The following is a 19473-nucleotide window of genomic DNA, read 5'->3' on the forward strand; positions in this document are numbered from 1 at the left end:
ATTGGGTCAGTTTTGATAAATGTCTAATATTCATGAATCAATACTTACGACAGAATTAAATCTATTATATCGATTTGAATGGTACCTATCACACTAGTAAAGAGTAGGGCTCTCTCTCTCTCTCTCTCCTCCTCCTCCTTCTTGGGTCATCAACCATCTTGGTTGCAGACTGTGCTCTCTTTCCACTGAGCAGTCGGGTATGAAGCTATTTCCTTCAAATAAATATATAGTATCCAACCTAAATACGTGTCAGGTTTTACCTTCTTCTGGGATCAACTAATATTCCCAGTCTTTCTGCGTCAGATATCTTCTATCGAAATTCAACAGAACTAGTGATAATTATTTCGCAAACTAATACACACTCACAGCCGTATTAACGTGAATGTATGTCTTGTCTAGCTGCTCTCGCATTCCTACTGAGACCATTACATAATTAGACCTCGCAGATACTATTATTGACCCGCTGTGGCTATTAATTACCAGTTGAACTGTGCCAATCGGCACACTTCCTCCATTCTCAACTGAAGATATTTCACAACTTAATTGCACACGAATTAATGGACTTACTCCTTGTCCTAACTACGTTACCTTACTAATTAGCGATTCATTGACATACATTTCCAGACATAGAAAAATCAATTCTTGGCATACATGCACGAAATATTTATGATACATGATTTATATTACGTACAAACGGCTAGATCCGAATTCATTCATATGATACACGAGTCATATAACATTTGAGACAAAGTGCACGCAAGCGATTAACTTCTGAACTCAAGGAAACTGATATATGAATTTAAAATGAATAAATTCAGCCAATAAGGATAGACTTACATCAATGAACATACAATGTATACATCTGAGACGACCCTTGTACTTTATTTGAGACTCGCACCTCCCTATGAAGTCGAATCTCTCTCCTTCCGTATCCCTCAATTTACGACACGCTTCCTTAGACGATTTAACGAGAGATCTCATATTTCCCAGGGCTAAATCCTGGCTCGCCTCAGAAACTTGGACTGACTAATTTCACGAGGAGAATTTCTTAAAAGACTGAATTCGGTCTGGGAACACACACACCCTCGTTTAGCTTAGCCACTCAGAATTGCTTCCTTACCCGCCAAAAATTTAACACTCCCGTCGGTTACAATAATCCTCTCCAAATCGCCTTTATTAATAAATATTGTGGAAAATATCATCTTATGACACCTGTTTCAAATGGCCCACGAATTCCTAAAATGTTCCCTGGTTTGTCTCGTCTTTGTAATTTACCGCTATTGACCTTGCATTAACATTGTACTCTTATCTGGCTCTAACCGTTAAACGAGCTAGTCCTAATTGAAATTCAATTCCTGCCCGAAACATAGCAGATTCCATCCCTCGCTGTCAACAATTTATGGCGAGTCTAACCCATACGTCAAACTTAATGGTTAGGTTAAGTGTCACCCTGACCACGACAGAATGCACAGTGAAGTTACTCCACAAAATTCTGTACCATTACGTAGACCCTGACCTGCAGGCGGATGTTGTTTACAGCTGTTTTCGACTTATAAGTGGGTATATACGGTATAATGCCTATTATAGCAATACTGTTTTAAATCTAAAATGTAATTGTAATACTTTGTTCTAGGTCAATGTTCTAGGGTTGATGATTTGTTGTCGGGAGGCTTATAAATCTATGCAAGAGAGGAAGGTTGATGATGGTCATATTTTTCTGTTGAACAGGTTAGTGCTTAGCTTGCTACGTTTGGCAAGCATCTCTCCACCTCCATCCCACCGCAAGAAAACACAAAGACAAAGAAAAACAGTGCTGTGATTTCAGACATACAAGAGGCATTATATGTCCATCGACATGTGAAATTCAGAAAAAAGAAATTATATGATGTCACAAAATCACATGCATTAAATCTTATGGAATGGATAAGATGTATTCATAGAGTCAACATTATCTGTGGAACGGATATAATTCTTGTAGACTGTACAATACTAATAATAGTTTCATCCTTAAAAAGGTGGCAGAATATTACAAAATAAATCTTTCTAATACGATAAAGGTTGTTTTATCGTCCTAAATTTCTCAGAACTGACTCCTAACTTGAGGTTAGACAAAAGTCTTTTCACAGTTCGTATTGTTTATATTCCAAAAATATAATAGTAGATTTAGCTTTAACCATTGAAAACTTAGTGGAATTTAAGAGGATTCAAGAGACGGGAGGCTTTGAAGTTTCTGACCTAATGTGAGGAAAACGACTACTATCCCAGCATATAAATTCTCTAATGGACTTGCTGACAAATAAGCAGACTTTCTTATTTTGTTTTCTATTTTCAGTATGTCAGGACATAGAATAATCAATGACGGAAATATTCACGTCTACAGTGCCACTAAACATGCTGTGACAGCCATAACTGAGGGTCTTCGAAATGAACTGAGAGCGGTTAAGTCTCACATACGAGTTACGGTAAAAATCCAATTATGTTTATTTCACAGGACAAATGTGTCAGATGCAGCTTTTATAGTTTGTACTTCTTTGTTGTTGTTGATCTACTGGTGTACATCTCATGCTCGAGAATTTTGAGACATTTAATTGTTTTATCATCGGGTACTTTACTGCAGTACTGGTTGTGAATATTTATCAAAGAAATAAAATCACTCATGAATTGCAATTCCTTCCCAGCTATCAATATAAAGGCTTGTTGCCTACTCTGCATCGTAAAGACACGTGATTGGTGATTATCACCCCTCCTCTCATCCGTCCTTCACAAATATCAAAATGTTAGCGTGTGTAATTCTTAAACAGTGATTGTACTACGTCTCCTGTCTTGTTTTGTTGGTTATTCTACTATCCAATCATATACCGTTGAAAAACTTGTAGGATGGCAGCCTGATGTTGTTGAGCATTTTTATATATTTTTAGTTTTATTGCACCACCTGTAATTGCTAATATTTGAAATAGCTCTTTTATTTACTCTTCATTTGCCTGTCGTTAGCCTCCAATATTAGAATTATTTTGTAATTATGCATATCAAGATGTTACAATTAAAGAATCTTTCTGACGACCATTTTAAACTTATGGGGATTTTTAGATAATGAAAATTGTATCACTGTCACGGAATTGGGTAGGAGTAATATCAATATGTGTATGTTGTCAAAAATGTACTCGGGTTTTGTTGCCGCCTACAGCGTCACCCGAGGGTGGTATATTTTTTCGGCTTAGTTATTTCGAAATCCTGAGCGAAACTCAGACCATGCTGCACGAACAAATGGCTTGCAGCGGGGAAAGTAAGTACCTAGCTGCGCATCTGTCACAGCTAGTGTACTTATAGATCAAATTCTCGATAAACAAAATCACAAGTCTTGTCAGGACGCTCACCCCTTTACATGAGCAAATCTCCAGCTGTAGAGGTAATGAAATTCTTTATTATTATTCGTCTATATGACAGAATTGTTTTTATACTTTAGATGTTTTAGAACCTTAATGTTTCAAAAAGACTTCTATCTGCAAACATATTCATTGAATGCAGTAGCTAATGAGCAGGAAACATATATTTATTCTAAATTCTACGGAGAGTCAATACCTAGGTTATACAACGCTATATTATAACTACTATGGTCTGGTTCGAGTTAGCTATTTGTTGCAACCGAACAGACAACTTGTATTTAATTATACAATGTTTGCATTAAACAATTAATATATTGGGTAATGAATTCATGTGCGCGTATGCGCTACATATGACTGAAAAAAGTACTTAACCGTGTCATGTGTACTACACGGTTTAGTTATCATTTTAGCTGCCTAAATGTCATGCCGTGTACATCGTTTGATGTGGAGTCACCAGCTGTAGAGCTGCTTTATACATGCCTGCCATGCCTTGTACATCGTTTGATGCGGAGTCACAGAACTCCGTGGGGGTTACTGTGACGTATGCGCTGTGTTTGGTGACGTTGGATCGGAAGAGGGAACTGGTTGTCTCGGTGCGAGGGACCAGGTCTTAGGTCTCACTGGACAGTTTATCTGGTGAATTTTCATCCGACGATGACCAATTACAGAAAAATGAGAATAATTTTACACTGAAGACACAAATAAAAACAAACTAATGATTTTTTTAGAAAGCATAATGTGAGATTTTGACTGCAGTAATCAGATTAATTCCTGATGCAACTGGTGGTTTTTATACTGAACCAACACTGCCACCAACCCCTAAATTTTACATTCATTTTTGACAAGAAATAGCTATTTTGAATATTTTTCTGTGACAAGGCAGCTAAAAGAATCGGTATGTGCCTTATGCATGAATAAAGTTATCTAGTACTATGACAAATTAGCATACTTTTCATCACCCCTCAACCTTCTAGATTTTTAGATATTTACCTCTGTAGCAGACACACATAAATACGTAAGCCAAGTCGACAGCTCATTTGCAGCCCAAGTTATGCATTTGATCTCCAATGCAAATCTAACTGTGACAGGCAGTCACCAACAAGCCAACCTATTTCCAAGCCTAACTCAAAGTAAATCTGAACCACATTATAGATTTAGCTTATGTGTGAATTTATAAATGCTAGGCTTGTGATATTAGGTTCATGCCTTCTACCTTAAAAATTAGGGGGTGTCAAAATACGAAACTATCCAGTGAGACCTTAGCGACCAACGGGTCTGTGATGTGAGGGATCCTTCAGCAGACCGAGAGAAGCGGACCATGCGTGGGTGCTTCTCTGGCCATATACTAGAGCGCGTGGAACCGGAGTTAACATCTTGGTCGTCAAATGGGCGCCAAGATAGTTGTAGTGTTCCATGTTATTTCCGCAATTGCATTTATGTCATTCATCCCTATTGCTATGTCGTTATCTGAACGATCGATAGGATCATGTCATTCATTCCTATTGTTATATCGTTATATGAACGATCGATAGGTTCATAATGTCATTCATCCCTATTGCTATGTCGTTATATGAACGATCGATAGGTTCATCATTCCATTCATTACTATCGTTATATGAACGATCGATAGGTTCATCATTCCATTCATTATTATCGTTATGTGAACGATCGATAGGCGAGTAATTACACGTATTGCTATATCGTTATGTGAACGATCGATAGGCGAGTAATTACACGTATTGCTATATCGTTATGTGAACGATCGATTAAACGTATTGCTATATCGTTATATGAACGATCGATAGGCGAATAATTACACATATTGCTATATCGTTATGTGAACGATCGATAGGCGATAAGTACACGTATTGCTATATCGTTATGTGAACGATTGATAGGAATAATGTTGTTCATTCCTATTGCAATGCCGTTGTGTGAACGATTGATAGGTTTCATCATTTCATTCATTTCTATTTCAGTATAGTTTTACGATCGATAGGTTCGTAATTTGCACTGCTTTTCAATATCGTTTTATGAACGATAGGTTAGTAATTTACACTGCTTTTCTAAATCGTTATTTGAACGATACATAACGATTCTTTTTCTGAATTGTTATTTGAACGATACATAATTAACATTCTTTTGTAAATCGTTGTTTGAACGATACCTTCAAGACTTTTTATACTGAGGTGAAGGTCACTTTTATTTTGTTGATTAGTGATAGGAATTCACGTTTGTTTTGAAATTCCATTCGTTAAATTAATGTGGAGTTTTGTTTTCTTCGTTGAGTTAATTGTTGATAGTTCATGTTAGGAACTTTATAATTTTCCTTATCTTTTGATTATAATGGTGTCAGATTTGTTGTATTTAAATTGCGTTTATAAATAAACATCTTGTAAACGCAGTTGCTTTTGGTGTCTTCCCTAATCCAGTCCCAACCCGGCTTCATCCTGCGACAATCACCCACTCTATTTTATGCTTATGCAGTATTTACTATAATGTAAATATTTTTTTATCAACCCTCCTTGTATTGTCGCCTAGCAACTTAAAATGTCTTTGTCTTCTCCGACTTCTAGGTTTTATGCTCAGGTTGATAACATATGGATAGTACAAATCCGATGTTCTGTTGATGGAGATTGTATTTTAGTCCCAATTCCTCTTTAGAAACTGAAGCTGATCATTGGTCGGTTTCTGTTCCAGTATGGTCTGAACATACTAAGTCCACTTAAACATCTCTATAGGTGTTAAAGCAAGATAAGAGGGGGAAAATGGCGTTTGTCGGCGAAACGTATAGAATGTTTTCTTGACCAGTCAACTTTAAACCTTTTCGTATTAGTCTTAACCTAACAAAATTTATTTTTAGATAATTGGCCTTGAAATTTGCCATTGGCATTCTTATGGCTCCAAAAAAAACACCTGAAACATGGTATTCTTTTTCAGTAAATATTATTACCTAATAAGCAATAAGCGTATATTTGAATAGAATGCCTACTCAATGGAAATATTCTCTTGAACGATATAGAAATGGATGATGGGTACCAATTAAAACGTTTTTCCAAGATAGAAAATTCATTCTAAACCATTCCCTCAGTAAACAACAATCGGCACTTTTCTTTTTGGAAAGACTATTAACACGTGACGTTAAAAAAATGTTGAACTTGTTATGCAGTTTGGACGAAATATGTAGAAGCCATAAATGCCGGTATTCCAAAATGTCTGTATGTTATAGTGAAAACTACATAGATGTCCTACTCGCTTCCGTTCAGCCATATCCAGCCCACATGTGATTATGTAACTATGCACTCGAAGTTGGTGACTGAATTTGCCCAGAGAGCCATAAAAAATTGATTGAATACTTGATTGACAGCTGCGGCATGTGGCTGAGAGGTCAATATGAAAGCAGTATGGTCTCATGAGACAACTATAATTATTAGTTGTTTCAGTTTTATCGTATGGGTTGTTAGTTTTGTTTTTTCTCCTTCAAATTAGCATTTATAGATGAAATCATAATAAGTTATCAAACACTATTGCAATAATAGATGCATCTTTATTCTATTTATATAAAAATTCATTTATTTTATTTATCAGGCTGTGAGCCCGGGGGATGTCGATACGGAATTCATCATGCGGATGTATAAAGATGAAAAGCGTGCAGAGGAATTTCGGAAGATACGGAAAGTGAGATGATTTGAACTTAAGATGAATATTTAAAAAATCATTGAATCGGAATAACGTTACTGGGAGTAAAAGTACAGTTATTGTAATGTTAAAATCAAGCAACTTTTGTTTGCTCTGCATATTTGCAGACTTTGAGATGGTAAAAGATGATGTATGGTTTCGGAATTTACGGTCTTCAATCATCGGAGTTTCAGTTTTGTGTTCGGTGATTATGGAACCTGACTGTTGTATATTAAATTATCGTTAGATGGCACTGCGAAGGAGAAATCATTCAGCAGAACTTTTGCGTCAATTTGTAGAAACAATTCGAAAGAAAACTAAATGGATGCAAGGATCTTCTCCTTGACACTATCATCTAAATACTGAAGATGATAATATTTCTTTCTAAACAAGTATTTAACTTTTGTCCTGATGAGCATACTGTCCATACGTTAATTCTTTCTTTCTGTCTTTCTTTCTCTTTTCTTTTCTTTTTTCTTTCTTTCTTTCTTTCTTTCTCTATTTTTTTTTTTTTTTGTTTTGCCGCTTTTGAATGTAATTACCATAAAAATAATGAGGCAAACAATTCTTTCATCACAATATTCCCCTGTAATTCTCTGAAAAATACAGATGTACTGTACTGTCTTCGCAGCCGAGAAACAAGCAAACGTGTTGATACTTTATGATCAATATATTCAAGTTCATAGTTCAAACCAACACAATTTTACACACTATAACTTTAACAGAAGCAAAGATAAATGTAGGCATTTTAGACTTTTAATCTTAGAGTTCCTCTGCTGAGATAAGTTTTTATTGCTCAAAACGATTCCAAAGTATCAGACCTGGAATGCTAAAGCCTACTTAAAGAAAAACACAGCCAAAAGAAAACACCAAAACAAACGCACCAAAAAAACAAAAAAAACAACAAAGGTCGTAAAAGTCGCCTGCTGCTGTACGCAACCATAGATTTCATTATAACTCTTTCAAGATACAGAATTTTAAATTCTTTCAAGATATGGCATTATCAGTTCTTTCAAGATACGAAATTATCAATTCTTCCAAAGATTTTAGCTCTGAAAAAAAAGAAAACATAAATTTACAGAAATAAGCAATTTTACTTTTATTACATTCTTATAATCTTTTCTGAAGCACACTACGTGGAGTTTGTTTGTTTGTTTGCCTCATTATGACATTATTATCATCTTTTTTGTATTGTAATGTTAAAATCAAGCAACTTTTTCTTTTTTTTTCTTCTCATAATATAGGTTTTATTCTTAAAAAATATTTCCAGTCCTTGTAATGTGGGCATTTTTTGTGTTTTGTGGCTTCAACACCATTTTTCAGTACATGATAGGCTATACATGGCGACCAGTATATTTCGTGGACGATAAACCGGGAAAACCTCCGGAAAGAAACATTTTTCCACGAGAAGCTACTGGCAAGCTTTCACATATGCACGTTGACCAAGCAGAGATTCCAACGCACATGGACAGAGGAGAGATGTCAGTCATCTGCAAATGCGAGTGCCTTAGGCCACTCGGCCAGCCTGGGACCCGTGTCATATGGCGTGCAGTATGAACAAGTAGACTTTTGATATTTTTTAATTACTATTTAGTCCCTTTTGATAAAACTTAAAAAATAACATCGAGGCATCGAGACCGAAAAAAAACGACTGATGCCATCTATGAAATATTGCTGCCATTACTTTTTTGTTTTTCAATTAATCGATTTCCTTCCAAACGATGATTTACCAGTTGTGATCAAACTTCACAAAGAGCATCCAGCCATCAAGGTCTTTTTACAGAGGTAAGGCAGATGTAATCCCCATAGACAATCTCTTGCCACTTGGGCCTCTTGTTTGTACATGAAGTCATTAAACATTTTTTTTGACTTGAAACTGTTTCAAGTTAAGGATCATCTCAGTATGGTGTCGATATCCAAAACGTGCTGTCTAATCGGTAAGTTAAAAGTGCAAGGCATCAGTCACTTTCCGGGAGGCTATTGGTTCTACAGTGTAAGACGTCGACCCTGATACTTGTGATAATGAGAAGCAACGTCTCAAAGCCATCGCAAGCAATGCTGTGTAGCGTGTTGTAAGGTCAGTCGACGTTGCAACTATGGACCAAATTTTCACATACATGGCATCCCATATTTACATTGCTCTATGGCTTAGAGTGTAATTGCTTCAGTCCGACTATTCTTACTTTGATGACGATATTTTCTGACAGAATCACATCCTGTCATAATCAAGTGGATGTATTTTCAAGATAAATTAGCATGCGTATCAGTTGGTTGATATGCAAAGGTAGCAGAGAAATGTCAAAGTCGACTTATGTAGTAGTTAGGTTCTTTCACGAAACGGATATGTCTAGTCACGTTAGGTACTATTTTCGCTCGTCTAGGTAAACGCTACGACAAGCTTAAAGATTTGCATGTAATCTGACATGATATCGCGATTGTTTTCTCGTTACAGAATCTGCAAGCCGATGATATTGCAGATGCTATTATCTACGCATTGCAAGCTCCACCACATGTCCAGGTTCTCTCTCTCTCTCTCTCTCTCTCTCTCACACACACACACACACACACGTATAAACACTATAAAGTATTCGACTTTTTTGTGCGATGGGAGTCGAGGATGCTGCGTTTGCGCTCGCACTCACGATTATTCAAACATGTACGCATATTTGTGTGCATGTCTTTACTCAAATATGCATACACGAATGAAATAATTTTATATCGAAAGATATTGTAACTGTTTCAAAAAATGTACATTTTGTCAAGAAAATGGCACACTTAGTTTTAATCCTATTTCAATTTTGGAAAAGAACTTTCTATTTGGGATAATAGTATCGCCCTACACAGCAGGCATGTAGCTAAATAGCCTCTAATTTGTGTCAATTAAACTTTATGTATTTGTCCTAAAATTTAAATGTGTACTAATTGATGTCTATAAATATCGCAGTACATTATTTGCGTTTACGTATGGTTTTCGTTCTATTACATGCAAGTTACCTTTTTCTTTATTTCATCTTGAAGGTTCACGACATTTTGATGAGACCGACTGAACAGGTTTCCTGAGTAACCTAGGCGGATTTTCCGTTGAAAAACCTAAAGGTGTTCTGATTGAGAAATAGGAACATGTAGGAGACAGAAAATAGCTCCTCTATGCTTCTGTCTCTCGTGCAACGCATTGCAGATTACTGGCATTTGGGTCAAAACAGTTCCTAATATATATGTGTGTGTGTGTGTGTTACTTTTCAAGATTACCTGTATGCTGTTCCATCTTTTCTCGTTAAATAAAAATGTTTACATATGAATTACTCTTTTAATATTTTATTGAAAGTATCTTTGTTAGGCAAATTAAAACTCTGCATCAGTTTTTTGTTATGTTTAGTGTAGATTCTTTCATAATGCAACAGTTGTTCTGGGAGGGGTTCAGATGAAAAAGCTTGCCATTTGCTGGATGGCCAAGCGTCTAAGGCGCTCACCTTTACAGATCACTGACATCTCGTCTCAGTCCCTGTGGATTTGAGTCTTGGGCTTGGCCAGCGTATGTGTGTGTGTAGCTTCCCGTGGATTGGTGGTTTTTCCCGAGTTTTTTGTTCGAAATTATTCCTCCACCAGATCTACTGGCCACCACGTATAGCATACCATGTGATATAAAAGATTAAACCCACAAACCCAAACCAACCCACTTGCTGTCGCCGTACTGTTCTATAAATGTAGTTGCGAATATATTCGTCAATGACGGCGAATGGCATCGGAGGTTTCATTCTCCACTTGACGGAAAAGGCAGATAGAAGATTGGTGTATAAGAGCTAGTACGTCCTATTCGAACAACCTCAGGTATTTCTGCGAGACTAAAAGATGCCTCGGATGTATGTTGACCCGGTAATTTATAACTAAATAATGCATTCTTTTTTTTTAAATTTCTCTGCAAAAAATCCTAAACTGAATCTATTCTTACCAACTCGACTATTTTATTATGTACATTTAATTTATATTGTTTGTTGGCTTTCTTAATGATTTTATGTTATGTATATGTGTATTTTATATTTGACCTTATCGAAAATCAAGTTCATGGTGTACCTGCCCAGTGATATTTATTTTGTAAACAACAGAATAAATAGCTAACATTTTCTCTATGATTATGAATTAAATATTCAGATCGTTATTAATGGTAAACTTGTTTGCTTGAATTTGAGCTAAAGATAGTCTTGATTCCGACCTTAGAAACTTCTAGAATGGCAAATTCCATTAAGTTGACAGATTGTTTTCAGAAAAATGGTAACTGCGACCCCGGACAAGTAGATAGGAATATCATCTTCTTTGTATTGGGATTATTCGTTCTTATTTTAAAAACTGGAGTAGAATCAGTGTTATTGTTGTGTTAAGTTTTTAATTTGGTTGGATTTATTTATTTAAATTATTATTCACAGGAATTACAAAGAGCTCAATAATATTCTTGGGCTAAAACATTAGTTTGGAATCATAGTGAATTCAAACAAGAACATTTTGGATTATATTATTGGGATTCATCAAAAGAATTTTAGCACATCGCCACACTCTTGGCTATTGGCACATCATCAGGTTCGAGACTACAGGCATATCAACTCATTCAGTATTTGAATTTGTTTTAAATACCACTGGAATTCAGATGGAACTTCATACATTTGGACTTGAGATGGAACTTTTAGGACTATTTAGGATTAAATTAACAATAATGTAAATTCTTTTTTAAATTGTTCACTCTGTATTCAGGGGAAATACATTATTTGCTTAATTTTACAAAACTTATTGGTTTTCGCTCTTTTCTGATACATAGTTTAAGACCATATAGACGTTACAATTTCTGCTATTGGAATGACTGCATGATTGGCTGAGCGGTTGCAAATGATAAAAATAGTACGATCATTCATAACTTTTCGGTCAAGCCTTGTTTTATAAATAACCGAAGTAATATGCATGGCAGTTCTAGATATACCTTAGAGGTAGGATCGGTAGAATTTACCTCTATGTTGTGTATGAGTACATCTGTTATGGGGCCATTTCTCAGTTGTTTGGTACTCTATCTTTATGACTACGTTACAAACGGCAAGAAATGTCAGGGTACCAGACAACAACGTTTATAATGAAATCCCTACAATATGATTGATGAGAGAACTAAATCTGTATGGTGTAGGAAACTGTAACAAGTTTGGAACCTTACCCACACCATGTTCTCCATCTTTAATTTAAATTATATCAGATTTTGTGTATCTGGTGTTTTTTATATAAAAATTTCTTTCAAGCTATCATAACTTACATTTGTATTAATGTAATAGTTCCACTTAAAGTTACGTCTTCCTCTATAGATTTCATTTTAGTAGACATACATTTTGCAATAGCTGGAAGTCAGTATGGGAAAAAGGATATAATATTTAGATAAATGTGCAGTGTGAATTTCTTCTTTACTACGATTTCAAAATTAATGTATTACAAACCTATATATGCCTCGAATGAAAAGGTTTTCACACCTTCACTTTACAGTTGATCTTAAAATACCAAATTCAGAGACCGCTCCGGTGGCCTAGTGGTTAGAGCGTCCTCCTCGGATGCGGGAGGTCGTGGGTTCTATCCCCGGCCGAGACATTCCAAAGACTTATAAAAATGGTACTAACAGCTACCTGGCTTGGCACTCGGCATTAAGAGGTTAGTGTTAGGACTGGTCGGCCTGGTGTCAGGATAATGTGACTGGGTGGGACATCATGCTACGTGTCTGCGGCATGATGCCCCAATGTTAGACATCACTGTAAACTGCCACACTGCAGACATCGTAGCGATATGACTGAAAAATTGTTAGAGGTACATTAAAAGTCCAAATCATTCACTCACCCAAATTCAGAGGCTAAGAAAAAGAAGGGGGGGGGGAATTTTTGCTTCATAATTGCTAAAATCTATGATTGATTATCCTGTATGTAAGATTTTGTTCGCATTACCACTACAGGCGTGAAAATTGTTTACTGCTTCGATAGCTGAAAGTCATCGACCGTTCATGTGACGTATCAAACTCTATGGCAGAAACCGGTTGTGGTGAAAAGGCGTCCTGCTATATACGATTATGATTTTTTTTTTCTTCAGTATATCATCATATTCTCAAAATACTAATGCGGTCCAATCAACTCGAGTGTCACGTCGTTTTTATTGTGATCTTTAGCTATGCAATATATCTGGTATAGGAAAAGGTTAAGTGTTACATCCATAAATGTAATAAAGTCATATATTAATTTTATGGTTATTCTATCTGCTGTATTTTTTTGAGGAAAAGAGAAGGTTTTTTTTACATTTATATGGGTGTAAAACACCAGAACGGCAGTTTGGTTCTGTCCAAACAGCTATATGCATCGTCACCTCCAATCACATTTCTCCACGACTAAGAAAACGAAAAAATGTTTATCGTTGAAAACTGTGCAATACGTCATTAATATAGGGGAATGGATTTGTAAGGTGCATACGTGATAAAGGTCATAGATCCCTGGATTTGCATGGTGAATATGTGATAAAAGGCATGGGATAATTATTTTCATGAAGCAAGTTAGAACTAACCCAATAATTCGTTTCCCATGTTACGAAATTTATCGCCCAACCGTGCGCTTCATGCCGCAACCCCATCGCTAAACTTTAAACCTAGCCCCACCCTCACCCTGTAGGCTAGTAAATGTGACTAAATCAGAGGCAGAAGAGATATATATATATATATATATATATATATATATATATATATATATATATATATATATATATATATATAAATTGTATTGGCAGAAAGCAAACCCGACAAAATCACACAAGAGTTCTGATACCTTTTCAGCTTTTTTTTCTTGGTCAAGCCGTAGTGGCTCGGTGGATAACGTTCCGGACAGGCTATCAGTGAGCTGCGAGTTTGAATCCTGCTGACACCATCCCGGGTCAACTACTGTGATGTGTCTCGGAGCAAAAAAAAGTTCAACACACTGCATAGGGTCTAAATACGTGTTCATAGTCTGATGTGTTGTTTTTAACACATCAACTAAACAATCAATCAGTAATTTTCTTTGATATCTATCATTGTATAATCTATTATTATCTAATTGCCATTGCAATTGTAGTTAAGAATTTATTTCTTAATCCCTGGATTTTTCAATCTATTTTCCTTGAAACATAATTACCGTTGAAAATACATTCAAAATATTTCCTGGTGCGGTAACGTCATTGTGATGTCATTTAGACCCACTAGAGAAATGAATATTAACCTTAACGGCTGAAATGTCTATATTCGCTACCACTTTAGGAACTTTCCTCCAGTTTTGAGCTTTAACTTAAAATTTTTCTCTTAATTTATTTTTGTTGTCGTTTTCCTGTAAGCCTTAGCTCAATTAGATAACAAAAGTTATTTAATTTATCAGTATGCAGCGAACAGATTAAATTAAGATCAATCGTTTTATTACGGGGAACATAGTTTCGTATTATATGTACTACAAATTGCTTCTAATGATATAACACGTGCACAAAGAATATCTTTGATGGAATAACATGTTTAACTTAGCATCGCAAAAGATAATTATGATACATTGTGTTCATATTTCAAAATAGAACATAACAATAAAAGCCATTTCTACCGCAAATGCGCAAGACCGACGGCTGTTTCGGGAATATGCACACTTCGTGTACTACTTAGAACCACTCAGTTCGGTATGTTTCCAATCCGATGTTTGATGTGCTACAAATTAATTATAACAATATGAGTCTTAAATCACGTCTTTTGCAAAATATTTCATTTAACAAAATTTCTTTACTGGTATGATTTTATGACTATTTTAAAAGAGTCATTAACTGTAACCATAACAAAGTGGAAAATCTTCATTTTAATGCAAAATGTCACTTCCATTATTATTTCGACTTTTACGTTGGTACCACATATATTCATCCATTATTATAGCAATATATCTGTCTTTTAACTTAGAAAAAGGATTTAAAGTTGTTGAATTTATTCATATTCACTTGCACACTGAAGCTGGAGCTAAACCACCATCTTCCATTTTGAATACGACATTTAAAAATGACGAAGCGTTTCAAAATTTAGGTCAAGACATATTCTTTTTTTTTTTAATTACAAAAAGGTCGTGTAGTGTACTCACAAGTGTGGCACTGAGTTATGACAAAGATGAACGATGATGTACGTACGCATAATGTTCCGCCCAATCAACGCAATAACGTTGTGACGTATGTGAGCTGCCATGCATTTTATTTGTGATTTGTTTTCCTTTCTCTTCTTCTTGAAAGAAAAACCGCATACTATTACGTATCTGATAAATAATATTCACTCTCCTATAAATACGGGAAAATAATCATCTTCACATACGAAAACTCTCGCATCATCGAAAATATTCACACTAGGCAGAAATATTTCGAGAGCGATTACATTCGGCGTAAAAAGGTAAGGTTAGATTTATTTCTTATCTGTACCCAAAAGTAAGGAAACAAAAAAAAACAAGCATAAACATATAGCATTTTTACTATGATTCTTACCTTAGTAGGTACTTTTTCTTAAGTCACGCAAGGAATAATATTATTGGCACAAGGTTAAAAAAAATCTATGACTTGTAGAATTTCTTCCTTCTCCAATGGTAGGTAATACGGAGATATTCCACACATGGATTCCATATGACTTTCATACATTAAAATTGATAACAACATCTACGTAAGGCTTGCAGGAAACAAAGACTCTTAGCAATTTCTCGTATATAATTATATCTAAAGATATGCTACAGTTAGTCATTATTGTTTCTGCCTTTATAAACTAAAATTCCTCATTTTTTTATTCTCGTTAGAATTTTAACTAGAGAGAATATTTTTAAGAACCAGTTTCCTTGCTTTTTGTTGTGCTCCTTTAAAAACAACGAGTAGAAAGTTACGCAAAATAAAGTTTAAAAAGTTTAGCAAATTTCATATTTAATGTAAATCTGATGTTGAGCATTATGCTCGCGCGCGTGTGTGTGTGCGTGCGTGTGCGTGTGTGTGTGTGTGTGTGTGATTTCACACCTGTTATGAGCAGTCTATTGAATTACAGCTTTTGTTAACAAGCAGAAATCCACAGTCTGCTTTCCCTCTTCGACATGATTCAGATTTGGTAATGAATAATGATAACAAGTCGGAAAAGTAAACACAATAGCCCAGTGTCAGTGTACGAGAGACAATGATCCTTGGATACCCCAAAATTGCAAGTTTGGTAATAGACCGGAAGAAAAAAAAATCCGTCATGATAACGATGTTTTCATTTTGGTGTTCGTTCAGAATACAGCTTTAGTTATCGGGCAGATTCACTGGTGTGTTTGAGTTTATGTATGAGAAAATGTACTGGAATTAAAGCACGAGCACGTTTACTTTAAGCAATTTTAGATAAGTCCTGGTAAGTAGGTAACAACAATCTCTTAATCCCAATGTGCATACTCACTAAATCTTTGGTGAAAATTAACAATTAGGCATTGGGAATGGAACCTTAACACATTGTTCCATGAGGCATGACACTATAAGTTTTATCATGGTATAGATGTACTGAAATAGAAGTTACCGCTCGTATACGAATTATGAACGGATGAAAGAAAGGAATCCCATGTACCGACGGTTCTAGAAGCAGGGACATACTAAGTGTTGTGAAGATTTAGAAATATAATGACAAAAATATAGAAAGTGTCAATGCTGTTTAAATTTGAACTAGAATTTGCTTAAATTCTTGGTGCATAATTTTTGAAGATAGAATGCATATATCTAAGCTCACTATGATTAATTAGCTATTATAACTGCGTTTTGAAACTGTCTTTTCCTATTGTTCTTTCCTAGGAAAAGTGAGTGTATTGACCAAAAATCATGGTCTCCGATGAGATGATTTTCATTTGACACAGTTATTTTATTTTGGTGAGCAGTAGATGGGTACAAGAAAAGTAGAATGAAGGGTGGGGGCAGTTTTCATTGATTACTAACCTATAAATTAATAGGACATTAAAAAAAAAATGAAATTAAATCCCATGAGCCCAAGTGCTCCATACAGTGGATCGAAGTACCAATTGAGTAAAGAGGCTTACAAAGACTTTTCTACACTCTATTTCAGATTCCATGGCCAGTCAAGGACATCAAGCGTTGCTATCGTCGTGTATATTAATTCTGTCGCTTTCAAACACTGGAGAAGCCTTTCTGGGTCCATTTAAGCTTCCAAATGACCTTCCAAAGTTGCCACTTCCAAAAATATCTGATATTCCAATTTTTCCGGACATAAAACTGCCAAAACTTCCGGATGTGAAGTTGCCGAACTTGCCGGACATAACCTTCCCAAAGGTTTCGAATCTGCCATATGTTACAAATATTCCGAAACTATCAAAGCTACCGAATATACCTGTACCCAAGATTCCAGATATTCCGAAACTACCGAAGCTCCCGAATATACCTGTACCCAAACTTCCATATATTCCGAAACTACCGAAGCTACCGAATATACCTGTACCCAAGATTCCAGATATTCCGAAACTGCCGAAGCTCCCGAATATACCTGTACCCAAGATTCCAGATATTCCGAAACTACCGAAGCTCCCGAATATACCTGTACCCAAGATTCCAGATATTCCGAAACTACCGAAGCTCCCGAATATACCTGTACCCAAACTTCCATATATTCCGAAACTACCGAACCTACCGAATATACCTGTACCCAAGATTCCAGATATTCCGAAACTGCCGAAGCTCCCGAATATACCTGTACCCAAGATTCCAGATATTCCGAAACTACCGAAGCTCCCGAATATACCTGTACCCAAGATTCCAGATATTCCGAAACTACCGAAGCTCCCGAATATACCTGTACCCAAACTTCCATATATTCCGAAACTACCGAAGCTACCGAATATACCTGTACCCAAGATTCCAGATATTCCGAAACTGCCGAAGCTCCCGAATATACCTGTACCCAAGATTCCAGATATTCCGAAACTACCGAAGCTCCCGAATATACCTGTACCCAAGATTCCAGATATTCCGAAACTACCGAAGCTCCCGAATATACCTGTACCCAAACTTCCATATATTCCGAAACTGCCGAAGCTCCCGAATATACCTGTACCCAAACTTCCATATATTCCGAAACTGCCGAAGCTCCCGAATATACCTGTACCCTAGATTCCAGATATCTCTATTTCTAAACTTCCTGAAGTACCAAGGTTCTGAATATGCCAAAATTGCACAGAAAATAAGTTTCTAGCTATAAAATGTCCATTTTCGTTGCATTAAAAGAAAACGGAAAGACCAATCTGATTAAAATCAGATCTCCGCTGTCCTACGTGAAGATCTGACGACGACCGCGTAGGGTCATGTTCTGGTGACCTTTGAATTAGCCAATGGAAATGCAGCTTTCAAAAATCTGAAAGTGAATCAAATCGTTCGGTACACATTCATGTTCTTCATCAACACTGCTTAGTCTCCAAATGCGAAGATGAAAGACTTCATCTTATTGGCTGATCAAATTAGCGATTATGGTAATGACATTTCCTAACATGACCCATTAGCGGTCGCTCTCAGATCTTCATGTATAACAGTGGAGATCTGATTTTAATCAGATTGACCGAAAAACGATATTGAACTACATTAATTTGTATATATCCACATAATGACCTTTTCTCCTCATAGTTCTACCATTCATCATGGCAGCTTTGATAACTTATGTGTAGCTTTAATATGTGGAGTTTGCTAATCTAGATTACAAATATTTCATAACATAATTAACATAATGGACCCTCGGTCATGGCTAACATTTATTACTAAGCTACTGCATAAAAGATTATAATGCACCGCTGACCAGTTAAATTCCAGGCTAGACAAGAATCATGACGTGACGTCAATAAATCTGGTTTCAGCTGTAAATGCTATCATTGTTTTCATTTAACAATTTTCTGGACCAATAGATTTTCTTTGGTTGAATTAAATTGTAAAAGAAGCGATATGTGTGTACCATTGATAACGTGACCAATACAAAGTGACTATTTTCCTAAGAATAGTGTTTTACGTCTTTTCTTTATGAAATTGCTTTCGTTAGGGTCAGTATAAAACACATCGATTGGGAACTCAAGAGAGTTGCCACTTACCATTTGATATGTAACTGATGTTGCCAGTGGTCGTTAGATTAGTACGACTATAGCAGGGCGGGGTTGAATTTGCTCTCAGGCTAGAAAAATACCTGGTCGACAGGTTGACGTTGATTTGAAAGCAAATATTATCTACCTTTCCTATTTTAAATTAAGATTTCATAATTTGTCACTGCCAGTACAAGATGAAACATCTCTATTAGGGCGAATTAAGTGATTTTTTGCTTCCCGTAAGTTAACTTTGAATTTAAATTTTAAAATATAAAGATCGATAAATGAAGAAA

At 35.9% G+C, this 19473-nt stretch overlaps 2 protein-coding genes across 9 annotated transcripts in view; both read left to right on the forward strand.

Annotated features, from left to right (window-relative positions):
- Nucleotides 1-10475, forward strand: part of LOC149802894 (dehydrogenase/reductase SDR family member 11-like) — a 33907-nt gene extending 23432 nt beyond the window's left edge. For 4 of the 8 annotated variants that reach the window (XM_089952379.1, XM_089952376.1, XM_089952380.1 and 1 more), the window contains exons 4-8: nucleotides 1634-1728; nucleotides 2333-2462; nucleotides 6972-7061; nucleotides 9514-9579; nucleotides 10080-10474. In XM_089952379.1, the coding sequence (XP_089808505.1) occupies nucleotides 1634-1728; nucleotides 2333-2462; nucleotides 6972-7061; nucleotides 9514-9579; nucleotides 10080-10121 (423 nt within the window). In that variant the 3' untranslated portion in view covers nucleotides 10122-10474. Of the gene's footprint in view, nucleotides 1-1633; nucleotides 1729-2332; nucleotides 2463-6971; nucleotides 7062-9513; nucleotides 9580-10079 lie in introns of all 8 variants that reach the window. The other 4 variants (XM_089952381.1, XM_089952374.1, XM_089952373.1 and 1 more) reach the window with 4 other exon arrangements.
- Nucleotides 10476-15357: 4882 nt separating this feature from the next.
- Nucleotides 15358-19099, forward strand: LOC149802895 (uncharacterized). The gene is made up of 2 exons (XM_089952382.1): nucleotides 15358-15498; nucleotides 17170-19099. Exon 2 carries the CDS (start codon nucleotides 17410-17412, stop codon nucleotides 18307-18309), a length of 900 nt encoding a protein of 299 aa, XP_089808508.1. The 5' UTR covers nucleotides 15358-15498; nucleotides 17170-17409; the 3' UTR covers nucleotides 18310-19099.
- The last annotated feature ends 374 nt before the right edge of the window (nucleotides 19100-19473 follow it).

The sequence above is a fragment of the Sinohyriopsis cumingii genome, chromosome 3, assembly GCF_028554795.1.
Source record: "Sinohyriopsis cumingii isolate HCF-2022 chromosome 3, ASM2855479v2, whole genome shotgun sequence".
In the NCBI taxonomy this organism is placed as follows: domain Eukaryota; kingdom Metazoa; phylum Mollusca; class Bivalvia; order Unionida; family Unionidae; genus Sinohyriopsis; species Sinohyriopsis cumingii.

Excerpts from the sequence above, each read along its gene's own strand:
- LOC149802895 (XM_089952382.1), top strand. The coding sequence starts at position 17,410 with ATGTTACAAATATTCCGAAACTATCAAAGCTACCGAATATACCTGTAC.